Source organism: Xiphophorus maculatus, chromosome 7 (assembly GCF_002775205.1).
Source record: "Xiphophorus maculatus strain JP 163 A chromosome 7, X_maculatus-5.0-male, whole genome shotgun sequence".
Lineage (NCBI taxonomy): Eukaryota > Metazoa > Chordata > Actinopteri > Cyprinodontiformes > Poeciliidae > Xiphophorus > Xiphophorus maculatus.
The window spans coordinates 18,814,750-18,833,536 of NC_036449.1; the positions used below are offsets into that span (position 1 = coordinate 18,814,750).

Here is an 18,787-nt window from a genome sequence, read left to right on the forward strand (position 1 = left end):
AAGGTAGGATAGCAGAGCATGGAACCGTCATCCTGACACACATCGGGTCAATATTCAATCTTTTCATAACTTTCACGAGGTATGAGTAATGCAAGACATGTATGCATCTGTATGCATCACTAGATTTGAAACAGAATGTTCAAGCTGTCAATATGCCTTGTTACAAATGTGTCACTCGGTTTGAGTCATACAGATGCCACATTGTATCCTATTGAGAAGAGATATTCACCTGATCGCAGATTAGTTCCCATTTCTTTTCATTATCATATTGTCGCAGCAGTCGAGCCTTGTCTGGAGGAAGATTCATTGAGTTCTGAAAGAGAGAAAAAGATCACAGTTAATTACCTCAATCTATTATTAATTATAGAGGCTGAATGAAAAGAGTGTTACCCTACATTAAAGACGGAATCATGTTTTAACATGTTGTTTATATCAAATGTATTTGCAGCATCCACAAGCTGTAAGTCAAGAATGCAATGTGGGTGTTTACTGAGTGCATTAAAAACAAAGAGTTGTAAAACTAATTCGCAAAAGGAACTGTGTTGAATTGTGATAGAGGAGTTTAGAAAAGTACAACTAAAACAGCAAAACGCAAGTAAAAACACCGGATATGAAACCAGGAATCAAGCACCATCTACAAACTGCAATGACCAGACACTATGTTTGAGAATAACACCAAAATCAACTCAAGTCAACAGTGAAATTGGAAAAAGGCCTTTTTAATTTCAATTTAGTTAAATTTTGTTTGACGCCATGTTACTTTGTTGATTGTTCTGAAGCCCTCGGTCCTCTGCCAATTTGGCTTGTTTTGAGTAGAATTAGACTGCAGCACAAAGTTTAATTTTCTGTTGTTTATGGGACATCACATCTGTGATTCCTACAATTTAAGGATAGTTTATTGGTCTTAAAGTTAGTATATATGAGAATTAGTCCAACCCAAACAATAACAGATTGTTTTTTCTAAAACAGTCAAATGGAGCAAAGCTACACATGTATTGCCTCAACTGACGGAACCAAAATGATGTACATCTTAACTTTTATTACAACACCTGGCAGGCTACTCGGATCATGGCACCGAGCTGTCCAAAGAAGAATTGCTGTGCAGAGCAGAGTGAGATAATGTCTTGCTCCTCAAATTCTAGACTAGTTCCTTAGGTGGGGAAACACAGTACAGTGCAAGGTAGTATGTTCTGATATAGAAGTAGTTTAAACAAGATTAATCTATTCTTAAATATCTTTTGTAGCTAGTAACACTTTGCAACACATTCCTAAATAAGAACTGTTCCTCTTTCCATACTGAACTGAAACATTAGACCTTCCACTTCTTAAAATGGTAGTATTTAAAAATATATTTTCCTGTCTTTTAGAGAAGCTATATGATTTGAGCTAAATACCAAGGAGAAAAATATCAAGCAAAAGAAAACATCTCTGGCTAATGAGATGAATGTAATAGTGATGCAAAAGGGAGGGGTAGTTCTCCTCTTATTATCTGCCTATTACCTGAGAGAAAAAGCATCATATTTTACACTAATCACTATGATGATGAACACTAGGTCTTAATCTTTGAATGCATTTCATACAGAAGTTGTTTTGCCAGTGTTACAAAGAGAACTTTTTTAAACAAATCCAATGTAACAAGTACTTGCTGAACAGCAGCACAACTAAAAATAACTGTTGCGTAACGTCTTAACGTTATTAAGATCTGCTTCCAGCAAGAACACCTCTGCAGCTTCACAGAATCATGCTTCCTCAAACACAACCCTCATGTGGATCAGAAAAGCTTAAAGAAATTTAACTCCTGCTTGAGCCACCTCTTGCACAAACTGTATTTTTAAGGAACTTTTCCATCGCTGAGAGAAAAAGCTAATAAATACTGCTTAGTTTATTTCTTGTTCTGCATCATTTTACAGAGAAAACGGATTAGGAGTACCCTCAGATCAGACCCGTTTAACAAAGGGAACACAAAGATGAAGTTGGACCCTAAAGGAAAAGTCTGAAACCCAATTTGATTTTCAGATTTGTGAAGCTGTAATGTTTTATTTCTCAGCCTTGTATTTATGAAGTGGCAGTGTAATTTATCTTTACCAGCCATTTTCATATTGAAAAGGTGCATTTGGAAAGGAAATCAAATGCATAGAGCTGCTAAGGAGAAATAAAGATTAGTCTGTCATTGCATCTTAGCAACAGCTGAAGGGAAGATAAAAAGACTAAACAGTATTCCACATTATGTTCATGACATAAAAATTACGTAAGTGCTTTGGAAAGTTCTAAGGTAATCAATTATTCCATTTGGTCCATTATGCATTCCACTATCTTTTTGGTTGTCCAAGTGTATGTTAATAGGATTCAAACAGCTTCTAACATGTTAACATGAACAACTCTACACCCACAAAATGAACTCGTACAACTGGACGGAGTTGAATGATTTCTTGCATCTTGAAACCATAGTAGAAAGTAACATAAATGTAATAAATAATTAATGATACACAAAAAAATTTCATATTGGATGGCATGTAGGTCTATACTTTGTCTGGTAGTGTTTTTATAACTAGATCTAACTACCAGATTTTTTAGTCTCTGTAAAATCAGGTCACGTCAGAAAAAACAGCCATGACTTGTGGTATTCCCCAGGGCTGTGGCCTGGGGCCTTTTCCTTCCTACTTGGTCTTGTTCCACTGGAACAAATTATCGAGTGCTCTAATGTTGTCTGTTATTCCATTATCTCTATGCTGATGACATCCACTTCTACTTTACCTTCATAAACTACCTGGTAGAAATCAAGAAGTGGTTTAAATTATCATTTTCTTTAGCTAAAAACAAACAGGGACTTTGATCAATGCCCCTGCCAATGTGATTGATGTGATTATTCAACAGCTCAATATTACAATATAACAAGATTTCTGAGGATCAAAACTCCTTGATCCTCAGAAAACAAGTTTTTGATGAATTGATATAGCTTGAGTCGATTAGAAATTAAAACATTGTTAAACAAATCTTTCTAAAATCAGAGTGCAGGTGTCCAAGGCTTCACTCAATGTAATAAATCATGTCTTTGCTTCAACCTGTCTGTTTCACTGTAATATTTTAGAACTATTTCTGAAGGTTCAAAGTGCAGCTGCCAGAATTACAACTTGTAAATAAACAGGTCAACATCATCACTACAGTTTTGGCATCTTTGCACTGGTTCTCCATTAATTGTAGGAAAAAAAATTAAGGGCCTTAAATGGACAAGTGCCACAATATACATTAGTCTTACAAAAACCTTTTCTTCCTCTATGGTTTTTAGGTCATTAGGGCAAAGTTTGCCGATGGTCCCTTGTGGTTTAACCCCTGAGGATTGACCTTTCAAGTCAATAGCATTGAGAGTTTGGGGTGAACCAATTTCAATGTTTGCGTTAAATATATTTTACTCACTCTTAACAATGCAGCTGATGACAGTTTTAGACAGCCAAGCCTTCAGTTACAGCAATAGTTAAAGTTAGCCTCCATTGTTTATATTGCTAATTTATTAGTAAATATATCACTTTCTGTTATTTGGATCACTTTAATTTGCAGTTACCTTCATTGTTTTCCCTATCTTTTTATTTGGGTGCTCTCCACATGAGTTGTCCCTGGCTTCTGGGTGATTTGTTGATTCACTTTGAGTGAGTTGAGCTGTGGGCTTCGTGCTTGGTGAGCCTCCAACTAAAGCAAAGAACCATTTGTACCAGCTTCCATATCAGCTCAGTGCTAACGAGCAGTGACAGCCACTTAGCTTACTCAGGTTGGGTTACCCCCATGTCTACAACCACACCACCCATGTCTCTGTTATTAATAAGGGGAGGTAGTAGAAGGGCAAAGGGCTCTTAAGGAGTAGCTATTTATGAACACCTGATGGCAGACCACCCAGAAAAATACAGGCGGAATCACCTAAATTTGACCGATTAGCACATCAATCAAATGTACCGTTAAATTACTGTTAATGATATTTTAAGTACACTAATTGAAGCATGACTGTTCAATGAGTTAATGCTAACATATGCATATTTCCCAACTGCAATTTAAAACTTTGATAGTGCTACATAAAAAATATTCACAAAGTGTGATCTACACGTAGTCAGTGTAAAAAAAAAAAGTGTAAAAGTGTTTAAGTAAAAATTATTTTATTGCACTAATATAATCTACGGTAACTGAAAAACTCTGAAATTGTCTAGACCTGCAAAAAAACTTTTAGTATCCTAAAAGGTGTGCCGTTAGTGAATGCAAACCCCTGCTATTCTTGGAAGGCATGTATGTTGATATTTATAAGACACAAAATGGTTTCAGAAAAACAGATGCATGCCTAAATTTGCCCAATTTTCAAGTTAAAGAAAACAAGGCTGGGCCCCAAATTTATCACACTAACACACAGAGAAGGCAATAGTAGGTGGGATAAGAAGAAAAAAAACAACTTTAAAAGTCACTGAAGAATTGGTTATGTCATCATGCCACTGCAATAAAGTATGGATTTATTAACTCTAGTACGTCTTTAACCAGGGGTACCAATAAATGTGGAATATGCTGCAACAGTTTCCAGTAACACGTCCGGACACTTCTTTTGAATATGAACATGAATATGAACTGCAGACTTCTGGAAATAGGTCTGCAACATAGTGTCATTTTAAAAACCGGTAAGACATGATTGTGCAATAAGCTTTAAAGAGAAGCATTATATAGCACTGCAACTATAGCACTCGTATTCCTACATGCTTGGTCCCACTAACAGATGGGCTTGTTTTTACAAAATGGGTCAAATAGTTTAAAAGGTGAGCCATTGGTACACAAGTTAAGACAAAAATAGACCTGTATATAGCCTGAAGGGTATTTTTCATTTGAAGTCCCTCCATAGGTGTGACAAGAGTAGGACTAAAAATAAAACATTATAGTTCCTGAGAAGTTTTAGATGAGCTACCCGTTTCTTCAAAATATTTAACATGGTAAGTAAAACTCAGACTAGCTTTAGAGGTAGAAAAAGTATCTCCAGATGAATCCCAAATCCTGCAGCAATTCATTTATCAGTGGCAGCAATCACAATACACCAACCAAAATTAGTTGTTTAGCAACAAACTTTTTTTCTTTTCTAGCAATTTCTTCCAAAGCTTAACCCACAAAGTCTTAACTTCAAAACTAAGTAGAAAATAATGTTTACTTATCTTTTCATTAGCCAGCTGCTGTCATAAGAGTAGCAAAAATAGACAGCTCTGAAAGCGCCCATTACTTCCCATGAGGTCATTGCATTTTGGTGCATACAGTTGGCTAGAAAAGCAAACACATAGCCTACATGAAGGGCCAACTTCAGCTAGCAACAGTGTGAAAAGATACAAACTATGTAGACAAAGCAAGAAGAAATATTGTTTGATGGTGGTGGACCTATCACTAAAGTGTTTTACATGACAAGATGTTCAAACAGACCCCTTTGTGCCAGAACTGATGGAAGAGCTTGTTAGATCAAAAAATAACTCTAGACCAAATATTGAAAAAACAATATGACCCCAGCTGCAGCTCAGAAGAGACCTTTGAACATGTCACCAAGGACTTCCAAAAGCAAATGACTTGCATGCTTTCAAGTCATGTAGAAGAAAACTATTTAGCGTGGGCAGAGTGAGAAGTCATACTCTTTAAAGTTATGTGACATATTGTTTGTAGGAGCTTTTATTATGGTGCCTTGTCAGGCTCAGGCATCCATACCATCAATAAATTAGAATGTGGTTGATGAGGCTTGTTTATCAGACTAAAAGGACTTTTTCCAAACAACAACCTTTAAGCAGATATTAGACATAATTTTCATTAAGCCTCCATCTTTGTGTTAAAATGTTTTAATTGATCTGATGTAATGTTTTAAATGTAAATGTGTTTTCACTTGCTGGAAGAAGAAAATCATAATTAACAGAAAAACTATTCAACTTTACAACAGGTTTCACTGTGTCACAGCAAGATTATGAAATTGTCGGTTGATTTTCGAAACCTGAGACCCCCCATATGACAATAAAAATTAAAAAAAAAAAAAAGAATATATATACATATATAGACAAAGCAAGAAGAAATCCTGTTTGATGGTGGTGGACCTACCATCAAACAGGTATGATTGATATATATATAAAAAACAATAATCGTAGCATCCTTAAGACTGTCGAAAGGGTAAAATGGAGACAAAAATTGGCATTATTATCCTGCCATGTGAACCAGGCACTAGTGAAGTGAGTTATTATACAGTAGTTAAAGAAAATATACAATTAAATTTGAAATAAATACATTTTAATGAATATTTATCTCCATAATTTATGTAAATCAGTAAATCACTAACTACCAAGAGAATTAAACTGATATGTGATTATTTAAGTGTATGTTTACAAAATTGTGCCTTTAGGGGCATGAGACAGAAGTACGAAGAGACAAAAGAGTGGGATGTACACAAACCAATCCCCAATGAAACAATGCAACAAAATAAGATAATTACTTGATTGGGAGACAGAATTATAAAGACAACATTATTCTTCTATGTCCGAGGGTCCAGAGTTTCAACTTATTTTATGGTGCTGTTAGGTAAAAACAACAAAAATCTGGTTCGAGTGTGCAGTACAACATCTCGAAGCCCCCACTCTGTTATCCATCACAATGGCCTTATGGGAGTTGAGCTGTTGAGTTAGATAAATACTCATGTTCTGCTCCTTCTACTGTTCCTGCTTATGGAACAAAACCCAAACTATTCCTATTAAATATGCAGAATTTTGTGATCCAGCCATCAAAACCGGTTTCTCAGCCCTGATAGCAAACAAGAAATGAGCCAAAAGTTTTTGGGGGTTTTTTCTTTGTTTTTTTAAGCTAGCTTAACAAACATGCTTTTAAGTTCCAAAGCAGCGTCCCAATCTGGTTTGATTCTGGTTTTATCACCTCTTCTTTTTCTTTGAGCCTAATCATTTAAAATGAATGTGTAGCACCACAACAAAACCTCAGATTACATCAGTATAATAATTTGTCACGCCAAATATTCACAAGTTACTCAATACTCCGGAAATGAGTGATTACCATACTGTTCTTTCCAATTGCTTGCTTCATTGACAACTCTTTAAATTATCCAACAGATAAAAGGTTTGTGCTGCACAGTATAACAAAAAAGTCTCCATGACAGCATAGCTATTCTTATATATCCATGGAGCTCACAAACATAAGAAAAGTACAACCGCGCCATACGAAACACGAGTAATGGCCTGTCGTAGTCATAGTGACTGCTCTCAGGCATAAACTGAAAGGAGAAATGAGCTCTACTCCAACTCTTTGCCATCCGAAGGAAGCTGACCCCCACTTATTAGCACAGTGTGGCTCCGTAATCCTCCGCCTCTTTTTCGGGGGCACAGGTGTCCCCTGTCTGTACTTAGATTATCATTGTAATCCCCAGGATCCCCGTTGACTCAACTACAGCTTTCCTGTACGTGAAGCTGTTCACTGGAATGTTTTGAGAGCAAATAGGCAGATCAGATGGACCTAGCCCTGTTTTGCCCCCTCATTCTAGTGGTCATCCATCCTTTTAGCTCAGTGTGATGAGTTACAATCTCATGTAGGCTCAGTCTGTCACAACCATTTACAAGAAACTACTCCAAAGGGCAGCTTTAGATTAGAGAAACATAGCTTCTCAGAAAAAATATTTAATAAGAAATAAAAAGTTATGTCAGCATAATGTGAAATCTGTCCATTCACTGTATAGTATATGCACTTTACATTTGGTCAGGGCTCCTTTGACTTGAATTACTGCATCAATGCAGCACAGCATGAAGGTGATCAGCTTGCAACACCACTGAGTAGACCATTTCATAATCCTCTCAAGGCTGTAGTTTGTAGTCCATAACATTTTTAGTGGTATTGTGAAATTAAGTTTTCTGAAAGACAGAATGTTGGGCTTTCATTAGCTGTGATCTGTAATTAACAGAAATAATCATTTGGAATACATCTCACTGTATTTAATGGTACTTTATTATGAGTTTTGTTTTATAAACTGAATTAATGAAATAATTTAACATTGATAGTCAACAAAATCAAGAAATTCAAGAAAATAAGAGTGAAGGAACAGGAACACTACATTAAGCAGCTGCAAATGGGTGGAATCACATTTTGCTTCCTCTGCGTACACTTCAACTCAGAGCCAAACTGATCCTGCAGCTTTTTCCCAATCCTCTTTAAGATATTACATTTATAAAACCTTCATTTTTCATTTGTGTGGTGGCTAAATGAACATAATATAACATAAGTTGGGTGAAATGCATATGCTGTGGACAATAACAACTTTGGCCAAATAAAACAGCACGACCGCTTCATGTCATCCAAACACCGGAAGAACGTTACGGGGATGGTTTGGAGCTGCGGGGCGCTGTCCAAATAAAACAAGAGATACATGGAGTCACAGAGACCAGATGTTGTGAGGTTGCGAAAGAGTCTGGACTGAGGTGGAGTAAAAGCTGGATTCCAGGTCCACAAGTGATGAATCAGAAAAGTTGTTTATTGAAAACAAAACCTTTTAAAAAAAGACAAGAAGAGTTTAAAAGTCTGTACACAAGTCCGGGCTTTATACAGCATGTTTGGACCATATTCTTAGGGAAAGATCATGTTCTTCTGACAAGCTTAAACTGTGGTTAACATTTTCAAATCTTCCCATCTGTGTCATTTGTGTCATTTCTCTATACCAGTAAGTTTTAAAGTTTAAAATCAAACCTAAATGAGTTTTCACATTTAGAAACATAACACTTCACTGACTTTGGTCAGAGCAGACATTTCAGTTCATGTTTTGTTTTATTAAACCTACAAACCTCACAACAGCAGTGTTTTACTAACATTTCTGCCAGAATATTTGGAGACAACTACTTGCCCTTTTTTCAACTTTGATTATAACTTATTCTAAGGTCAATAACACATGCTCTCTCATTTGTGTAATCTAGGAGTGATATTTAAAAAATGTATATATTTTAAGAGTAAAATAACAACTCAACAAAACTATAATTTATCTAAGTGAAAACTTTAAAACATAGCATACATTATGCCAAAGAACTATTCAGAACACATCCTAGTCAGTTTCCACAATTTTCCAAACTTATGTCTTTTTGACTAACTGGAAAAAAAAAGTATTTTAACCTAAAAGGTAAATGGCAGCAAAAAAAATAATAATAGTAATTTAAAAATCCTTTTCAGATTAGGTTTTGGACCATATAAGTAACATTTCAACAAGGAATTAGCTAGTTTTATGTCAATAATTCCTTAATATTAATTTAAAAAAAAAAAACAAACAACGATATTTCCACTGTCAGACTTTTTACACTTAAAACGGGAACATGCTTGTTATAAGTGAAAACGTCTGCCAGTGGATATAGCACCTTATTCAAAATAATCAATCTTCTCTAGTGACATTCACAAGTTGCTGTTTACAATTAGTGACTAACCACTCTACCTGAGCTAATTGCTAAAATAAAATCAACAACAAAATGAACTAATCATTTTGTCTTTATTTTAAAATGTTAAACAAACTTTGTTTTGCAGCTGCTCCTCAAATATGCATAGAGTGGTTTCTCCTTTGCTTCCAATATAAATAATGACAGCTTTAAGCATGAAGACTGAAAAAAGTCAAATCTCTACAAAAAACAGAGATTAGAAAAATCGGCCACGACTTTAATCAGTGCGTCTCTAAAAGAAAAAAAAGTGCAGCAGATTTCCTGGTAGACGGAGTAGTTTTGAATCCTACAGGAAATAATGACATTACAAGATTATCCCCATTCCCGCACCAAAGTACATGTCCCTAACCTTTATCTGATTCTGACTGACCCCAAAACAAAGTGCATTGATAAACCTGCTGTTTCTTAATGTGTTTACAAAGAAAATGATTGGATTTTAAGTGTTGATGGATTGAGCAAACAAAAATCTGATATGTTTGTATTTGGTCTCTGTGATCATTGCTGATCAAGGGAAACCTTCATCATTCACACCACTGTACATCTCCCACATTTGAAATGATCACACCTTAAAACTTCAACAGTTCAGAGAAAAGTGGGGGCATTTATTCAAAACAGAAGACAGTTGCATTGAGTTGCATGTAAAAGCAGCAGGACCTCCCATTCTGAACTGCAGATGGTAATTCTACCATTTTCCTGAAGTCATTACATTCAAATGAGATTTCTATAACCAATAATGACTACACCAACAAGTTGAAACATTTTCATGATTCTCCGACTGACTAAAATCAAACTGCAAACAAACTAAACAAGCCAAGGTCTGTAAAGCAAGCAATAGAACAACCTTGGTTCTCAGATAACACCAGGCCTGATGCCACAACCTACTTATTTGTCACAATGACACGGACATTTAAAGATCTTGCCGAACCTCTTTTTAGATTAAATTTTTAAAGCCTCTGTCAGGATTCCTACACATTTCTCATTTCAAACTTCCATACTTTTCAAAATTGTATAGAAACTGTGCTCTGTTGTATGGCTTGGCTTTATGGAACAGCAGGCACTCTGGACCCTGAACAAATCCTGACCATACTGCACTTCTCCTCTGAGTTGGGTCTCTGTTGCTCTTTTGTGTCAACTTGGACCAGTCCAGTTGGATAACACTGCCAATGGACTGACACCGAATAAAAGAACTAGACTGGTCTTTTCAAGGCTATGTAAGACTACACCTGCAGGGAGAAAAAAAAACAACACTGAAGCTGAGATAAAAATGGCCAAGTCAAAACACAGTGAGTGTGAGTGAAACTGATGTCAAATTTGCAAGGACATTTCTGCTCATAGTTTCTTTATTATTGTCTAACGAATGTTCTAGGAACTGGTTCATCAGCAGGGAAATGAAGTTAGATAAACTTATGACTACATATTTTCAAACTGAAAGCTATAGTGTCTCCAACCCACACAGGCAACAACAAAAATAAAACCCAGAAAGATGTCAAAAGTGAACTGAAAGTAATAAGACTATTTTCAGCTCAGCTGTGCCTGATTAAAGCAGACCCTCAGGCAAATCAGAACACACCACTTGACTCCAAGTATTGGGTTTCAATCAAGAATCTTTCTCTGAAGACAGCTGAATCTCACATCCACTCCAACTTTCAGAACATGAGTCCGATCTCACAGCTCCCCAAGCATTTCATGCTCAACTCAGTTGTGGCTAATTGGAGGGTGAGCAGCCGGCTGGTCCAACACAGCAGAAATCCACACACACGTATGCACACGCACACAAGGGTGCGAGCGGTGGTCTTTCATAGGCTGCCGGGTCTGGGTCCAGTGCCAGGCTCCGTCTTGGGTACCCCAGGGAATAAAGAGCACCTCTGTTCTGTGGAGCTGACGCACGGGATTTCAGCCACCGCTCTCCCTCTGCGCCCCAGACAACAACCATTGTTCTGCTTTTTAATGAAGAAGAGTCGACATGGAAAAAAAATAAATAAAGGAGGTTAACTTATTCACTTCCTGGATTCTGTAAACGGGTAGCAAGACAGGCACACTGCAGGCCACAATTAAAGGCAACCACAATATGAACGTGTAAAAAGGGAACATAAATGAATCCTTAATCCACACGCAACATTTAACACGCCTGTAATGTCAGTACACTTATTCAGTGGAAAAAAAATTAACCAGTTATTGCTGTCAATTCTTTCCAATCACCAATTAAAAAAAGCACTTCCTCCATTAACATGGAACAAAAAGATTCCTCTTTGTTCAATTCCTTTACATCATCCTGAATCCTGGGTTTTCTCTGACACCCTCTTCTTTACAGCTTGCTGCAAACTTTTTCTATAGTACTTGGGTCTGAAAACTTGGGAGGATGTTTGATATGGTATTTGCTAATCCATTTCTGTGTAACCTTGGCAAAGTGTTTTGAATGATTATCATACTGAAAGATCCAGTGACAAACTACTTTTCATCTTTTTGACAGAGAATGGCATTTTTCTATATAAATTCTGCATGATGAAATGCACTTAAAGTTTCCATGGCTTTAGGAAGAGAAACAGGCCCACAGCATCATCAATCCACCTCCATACTTAACAGCTGAGTAACAGAGGTGCTTACACATAGTCCTTCTTGTTGTCTTAATTAAGAGTGCATTTTGCAGAAAAAAAAATATATTATTCTCGTCTTACAAATGATCACTGCTTGAGCTGAAGAGTTGAGCTAACTCTGCATGTTTAGGTTGGTAGGATTGAAAGGACTTTTTTTTTTCCTACTCTCATCGCTGCCAAACAATCTCTTGGCATGTATGTGGGATCTAATGGTTGTTATGGAGACTTGGTGGCCTCTAGAAGCCACTCTTTGCAGCAGTGAGAAATTGAGATGTTTTTTTCAGCACCTTTATTGTTCGTCTCGTTGTGTGTGGTGGTAAGACAAATATGGGTTCTACTCCTGCCTATGTGGGCACCAATGACTATGCCAGTTGTAATTGTTTAATACATTTTAACATGAAATTATTCTCCGGACAGAGTAAATATATCCAAGGTGAGATTTTTCTATATTATTCAGGGCAACATTGTGGATCTATTTACTTTAAGACATTTTTTAAATCAGTTCTCTTTCTTGACTTGGTGAAATATTTTGCTTCTCGTTTGGTTTCTTGTTTTTGTCCAAATGTAAATTAATGCTAGACATCACTATTCATTTGGAAAGTTACAACATAGCATCTGTTGGTGCAACTTTAAAAGCGCATCTAGTGTGAAATTTAAAACTGGTTTAATATCAGTTCTATGAAAGCTTAATTCAGCCAGGGATGGTGGAGGTTGTAACAGACCCCAGGTAACCAGCCAATTCATTCCACACCCGTCAGAGTGACAAACGAGGCTTCAGTCGAACATGAAAGGCCACTCTTGTGATTAATCCAGGGTAGATTTCAGACGCAGAACCCCACAACACAAATAACTCCTGGCACTTCAGCCGCCTTCAAACAAAGCAGCTTAGATGTAATCTGGACTATTGAGAGGAGCAGCTAGAACAACAACTGCAGTAGCTAAGCATGTAGTCCCCCATATGGCACTTAAACATGTAACCTCTTTACATCACTGATAGCAGTAATGATATCACAGCAGTGCAAGGAGTTTTTAAGTGCAATCGCATAATGCATGTGGGTGCAGCTTTATTTGACGTCAGCTTTGTGGTTAACTGAGGCCAGAGAACAGGCATCAGGCCTGGAGCTAGTTTTTCTCTAGCATAACTTGACATTCAGACTGTGAGAAACAAAGCAACAGTCATGATATTAGAGGTTTAATTTGGTATAAGATCTCATAGCACTACAGCGTTAAAATATTTCTCATCTAATCCTCTCTTTAACATGTTCATAGTTACATGTTTGAATAATATTTTAATTGTTTGTGCTCCATTTTGGAGTCCTAAACTGCAGTTCACCATGAATTTGTTTTGTAGTTTGTTTTGTACAGGCAGGCTGTAGACATGGACAAACCATAAACAGAAAGGCAGATGGCTGTATATGCTAATAGGTAAACACATTAAATTGGAAATAAAGTATTTTTTGTACTCATCTTATTCAGAACTAGAAAATACTTTGGCCAAATGTCAGGATTTTCAAGTTTTTTTCCAGAATAATTAGGAACTCTGGTTTTGTTAAAATTTTAAAGTCAGCGTTTCAATCTCTAATCGTGTCTTGTATTCATTTGCCAGATCAGACTGGAGACATAAAAAAAATGCTTGTGAGAACAGATTAATGATCAACACGTTGTAAAAAAAAAAAAAACTTCAAAAAAGAAGGCAAGAAGTACAAGGAAGGGAAGAAAGGAGGGAGAGACAGAAGGAAGAAATTGCAGGAAAGCAAGAACACAAAACTTAAGCAATGAATTAGAAAATAAAGTTGGGAAATAAACATTTTTCAAGCTTCCCAATTGTTTGTGCTTCATTTTGGAGTCCTAATATAAACTGGGGTTTATATCAGAACTTCAGAATTGGAAAACACAGAAATTCCATTCCAGATATTTTTCTGCCTGTTGAGGACCCTTGTTTTGAGATATTTCAAAGTCAAGAGAAAAATAACAGACTTATTTGTTTTTAACAATTATTCAAAGCTTTGCAATATTGTAGGATTATGACATCATTAATAACCAAGGGGAGAACACGCTGCAGTGACACTCAGAGCCCAATATCAACTGCAGCCTAATCTTGTGAGCTAAATGTACCAACACACTGTGTAGACATACATAATCTATAGAAACCAGAGGAGTTGCAGAATTCCAAGTTTAGTCACAGATCTTTACCCAGGAGGGTCCATCCAGGCGTCAAAGGGAATAATACGTCCTCTTTTAGGTTTGTGCTTTAGGGCTGCTGCCCTACTTTTCTTTTGACTTTTATTTGGTGCATTTTAAAACATGTGACTATTCTGAAAAATTGTAGTAAATCCCATATGGAGTGACTATTTTTCCAAAGAAGATGCCGTCGTTATGTTTGTCGTCAACACTTTTCTTCCACCATCTCTCTGCAATATACCTTAAGAAGCATAATAACCGCTGATAGTTTTGCATGCCTGAAACAATCAACCTTAAACTCTCACAATAAATCATCAGATTTCTTAGTGCAAACGAAGCTTTAAATGGAGCCATGCAAACTGCAAAATGCCCACATGTACTTAAACAAGACACTATTTGGGTTAAACCTTGTACTAACTTCAAGGCCAAGGTCGCATGTGAATCAAAAGCTCACGTCATGGCTGAGGAATTACAATACAATTAGTCTGTTTCAAACAGCAGGCAAGAACACCTGGGATCTGTGAGACTGGATTCAAGGGAAGACTTTTCATTTGGAGGAATCTGCAGACTCAAACATCATCTTATCCAGGATAGGATGGATTACAACTTAACCTACTGCAGCTTTGTAGTTTTCCTTTGAAGTTGTAACTCCACATAATCTGGAAATGCATTCACATGAAGGCTGGTAAATCCTTAAATTGCCTTCTAAATAAATTGTGAAATTGTTAAACTCAACATTAATAAAAAAGAAATACAACAAACTCCTGGTCCCTGGTATTGTCAAAAGTGACTTAGTTTGTGTAAATATGGAAATAAAACTTGGCAAACAGCTCTGTTCAGCCTGTCAGGCTCATTACCTTGAAGGTGTAACGTACTAAAGAAATCAACTGATGGAAAAAAGAAAAAAAAAACAGCGTTAAACCTGCTGCTTAAGCTTTGCAATACAAATGCTTTTCAGAAATGGACTGGAACTTACCGGTTTTTATATGTGTTAGGAAACTAAAAAAGATCTCGTTCTGGGTTAGAAACAAAAACATTTAGCCTTTTTTCTGCTTATTGATCATACCATACCCAAATGCTAGTAGGTCATGGTAGCAACACAACTCTTCATTGTAAAAGTTGTTACTGAAGGAAGAAGATAGTTATTTTTAGGAATTGTAACATGTTTAAAATAAAGTCAGGAAGCACAAAGATGTAAGAAGTTTTTTTAAATTTACTGTATTTTTCACAGAGATATGGGCTGTTTATTCACAAGGCCACAAAAGAGTGCAAGACTTTGGAAAATAACAGGAAGGCTTAGACTACAACAAAGTGACTGTTTCATCCTCCTGATCTTTTCTCAAGCCAACAATGCATTTCTCTTTAACGGATTACAGTAATGTGGGTGAGAGATACGACAGCATTTTCCTCTAAAGATTTGGTCATGTAGGGTGTGTTCACAAACAAAAACTTCAGCAGGTTATTTAACATTTTCAAAATATTTAACAGAACATTCCAGAAGAAAACAAATTTGGCTTTCTTTTCTAGATCTTTTTTTTTTATCTGTTTCTTCATTTAGGTGAGGCTGTCTGTCTCTTGATCTCATATTTTATCTGTTTCTGTCTCTTTTCACCTTTTCATCTTTATTTACTGTATCTCTCTCTCTCTAACTATCATGCTTGTATTTCCTTACCAAGCTCAATCTTATACAGCCCGAGAGAGTATTTCTTCACTGACAGGCAAGTCCGGTCAAAACCTTTTATTCAGTGATGACTGGGTTTTTTTCTGTGTGTCAGGGGCAGGGCATGAAGAACTTTGGTTATTTTGCATACTCCTGCTGCTACTCACAGGAGAGTATGTGCTGCCATCAAAACAAATTCAGCTCATTTAAAAAGTACAGATATCCTTACCTGCTCTGCTGGTTTTTGTGACATGTTTTTCTGTACAGTACAAGTGCACAAGACTCTGTGAAACAGTACAAAGGGGGTGTTTTCATCTAGCCTTTGTCAAGTTTGGTGTTTCATAAAAAAAGAACTAAAAGTAGAGGAGCAATGATGTAGGACAGAAATAGCTCATGACGTTATCTGTCATTGTTTAGCTAGGCTGATAAGATTAATATCATAGCATGTAATAGCATAAACTGTGAACACATAAAATTATGACACCCAGTGATCTTCTTTGGGCAGGGTGCCCTCCTTGAATAATTGAGGGGAATTGATGAATGAGACAGTCATCACTAATTTTAAACATGTGGCATCCATGTTGGACTTTGGGGTATGAAAACCATGTTCTGATAATTTTTTTTCCCCACATGAAAAGTAAAAAAAAAAGAAGAAGAAAGAAACACCACAAACTGATAAATATTCTGTTGAATGCATGTTTTAAAAGTTTTTAAAACATGTGGTGATAGTTCGTGTGGTGATACTTGGAAACTATTAGCTTAAGTGGTATCGACTTTTTACCTTCAACTCGACCTCCAAACCCTGTGACTGTCTTTCTGACTACAGAAGTCTGAGATGTGAAGAGTTAATATTAGAGCTGAGGGCTTTCCACATCACACAGTGTGGAAATTCAAATTCAGCGTAGCCTAATGAGAAATTCAGCAGACCGCTTAAATGTGGTCACGTAGAGCTGAGGTCTTTAATCTCAGCAGCTCCCTGCTGTGATGCAAGGATTTGCCAGTTGATCAGACCCATTGTGACTGGCGAGTAAACAGTCCTGCACTACTCTTTGATCAACAGGTCCCAAGTATGAAGATTAGCGTACAACAAGACTGATCTAAGTGTAAATTAGTCAGATAGATTATTAATAGTGGGGGAGGTGTTACACAGGAAGTGATTAATGAGTGCCACTGAACAAGAGCCAAGTACAAATCTTGACTCATCAACACTAAAAACCTCTTAGGAAACAAAAGCCTGAGAGGGATCATGCTTATCATCTGCTCCTTGGATCAGAGTCACACAGAGCCACTCAAAAGAGCCGCCCAACATCGGCAACAGCTGATACACATTAGAGTTTAAAGGGTGGTAACTCACACTAAATGCTCTGGTAATGGCACCAAAGTCTTCTGATGCCGAAGGGCTTCCATCTTGCCAAGAGATGAGGCATCATGCTGGCAGCAGAAAGAGAGAGAGACGAAGGGGAGGGGAGTTCCCTGACATGCTATATGAGAATCGGCTTTACCGCCAGTCAGTCCAGGAAATCTTCAGTTTAGACAGGTAGGTTTGTTTCTGGAAAGCAGCATAACGAGGGATTATCTAAAGTAAACTTTATGGATCCTAATCATTTTAAACCCACTAATTAGAGGAGGAAGATGAGTTGGTGACGTTCAAAACGACCAGTACGAATAATCCTTCAAGGAACATGACGTCAAAGCTTTCCAATACTTCCTCCCCACCAAAAACCAAAAAAAGTCTGAAGCTGCCTCTGGCTATTAAAGGGACTCATCCATATCCGATGAGCAGCAATCACACCCTAACCACAGGCTTGTCTGTCAAACAACAATCCCACTTCCATCTCTGAGGGGTTTTTTTTTGCAAAATGAGTAATCTGTGCAATGCTATCCAATAATTCAATGTTAACAAAAGAAGTACACCTTGCCTTGCAACTGAAACAAAACCAAAAAGCTAAAAGCAGTAAAAAACAAATATGCTTACTAAAGTTAAATCTTTCTTCTAAACAGCTGATGTATGAGAACACCAGGCCAGGCAACAATCACGTCTGACCCACATTTTTCCAGCTCTCAGATTTCAACCTCACTATTCCTCTGCGCAGGTCTATTCAGCAGCGGGCAGCAGAGTGAGAGAGACTACTTATCTACATTAGTAGCTTACCTAATTACGCGTTGTAAAAAGATTGCAAATAATACTTTTGATCCCAACTGCATCAGGAGCACATGCAGCCAATCCAAAGACTTGTTCTTGTCTTGGGCATACACAGCAGCTGGAAGAGTTTTCAAAGTCCATTTAACCTTGCAACATAATTGTTGACAGATCAACTGCAACTTTATGATGCGACAAGAGTTTTTGCAAAAGACCTGGCATGCTGGGCACTTAAGACTTTAGCAATGAGCTGGCGTCTGGACTGAAAGTTGAAAGAAAAATGGAACAATAAAGCCAATAACTTTCCATGTCAACGATGCAGGTGCGCCCTACATCTTGAGTTAGGAAATGCACAGCCTAAAAAATGTTGCGACATTCCAAACAGTGGACTTTATTTAGAGTGTTTTGGTTTTGTTTTCAGATCAAATCAAGTAGAGAAATGGATTATGTGGATGGAACTTTCACTTCACAATTGTGACATTATTTAAACTCTGTGCGTTTTGTAACAAATTGAAAGCAAAGAAAACATTGTAGAATACTTTATAATCTGACTTCTTGGACAAAGTACTGGTACATTTTTGTATGCAAAGACATGTTGGGAAAAATCCTATCCTATAGTAGTTGAATATATTCTTAGCATCTTCAAGTACTTAAGATCTTCAAGTTGACATCTCTGTATTGGAAGAATCCAGAACTTTTCTCAAACTTTGCCTTACTTTGCACTTTGAGGATAGAGTAATGTCCACAATAAACCAAGGAT

General features: G+C 36.9%; 1 protein-coding gene across 5 annotated transcripts in view; it reads right to left on the reverse strand.

The window, feature by feature from the left end:
* Positions 1-18,787, reverse strand: part of fmnl2 (formin like 2) — a 59,057-nt gene that overhangs the window by 39,032 nt on the left and 1,238 nt on the right. For all 5 annotated transcript variants that reach the window (XM_005800686.3, XM_023336537.1, XM_014469394.2 and 2 more), the window contains exon 2: positions 230-313. In XM_005800686.3, coding sequence (XP_005800743.1) covers positions 230-313 — 84 coding nt within the window. The remainder of the gene's footprint in view (positions 1-229; positions 314-18,787) is intronic.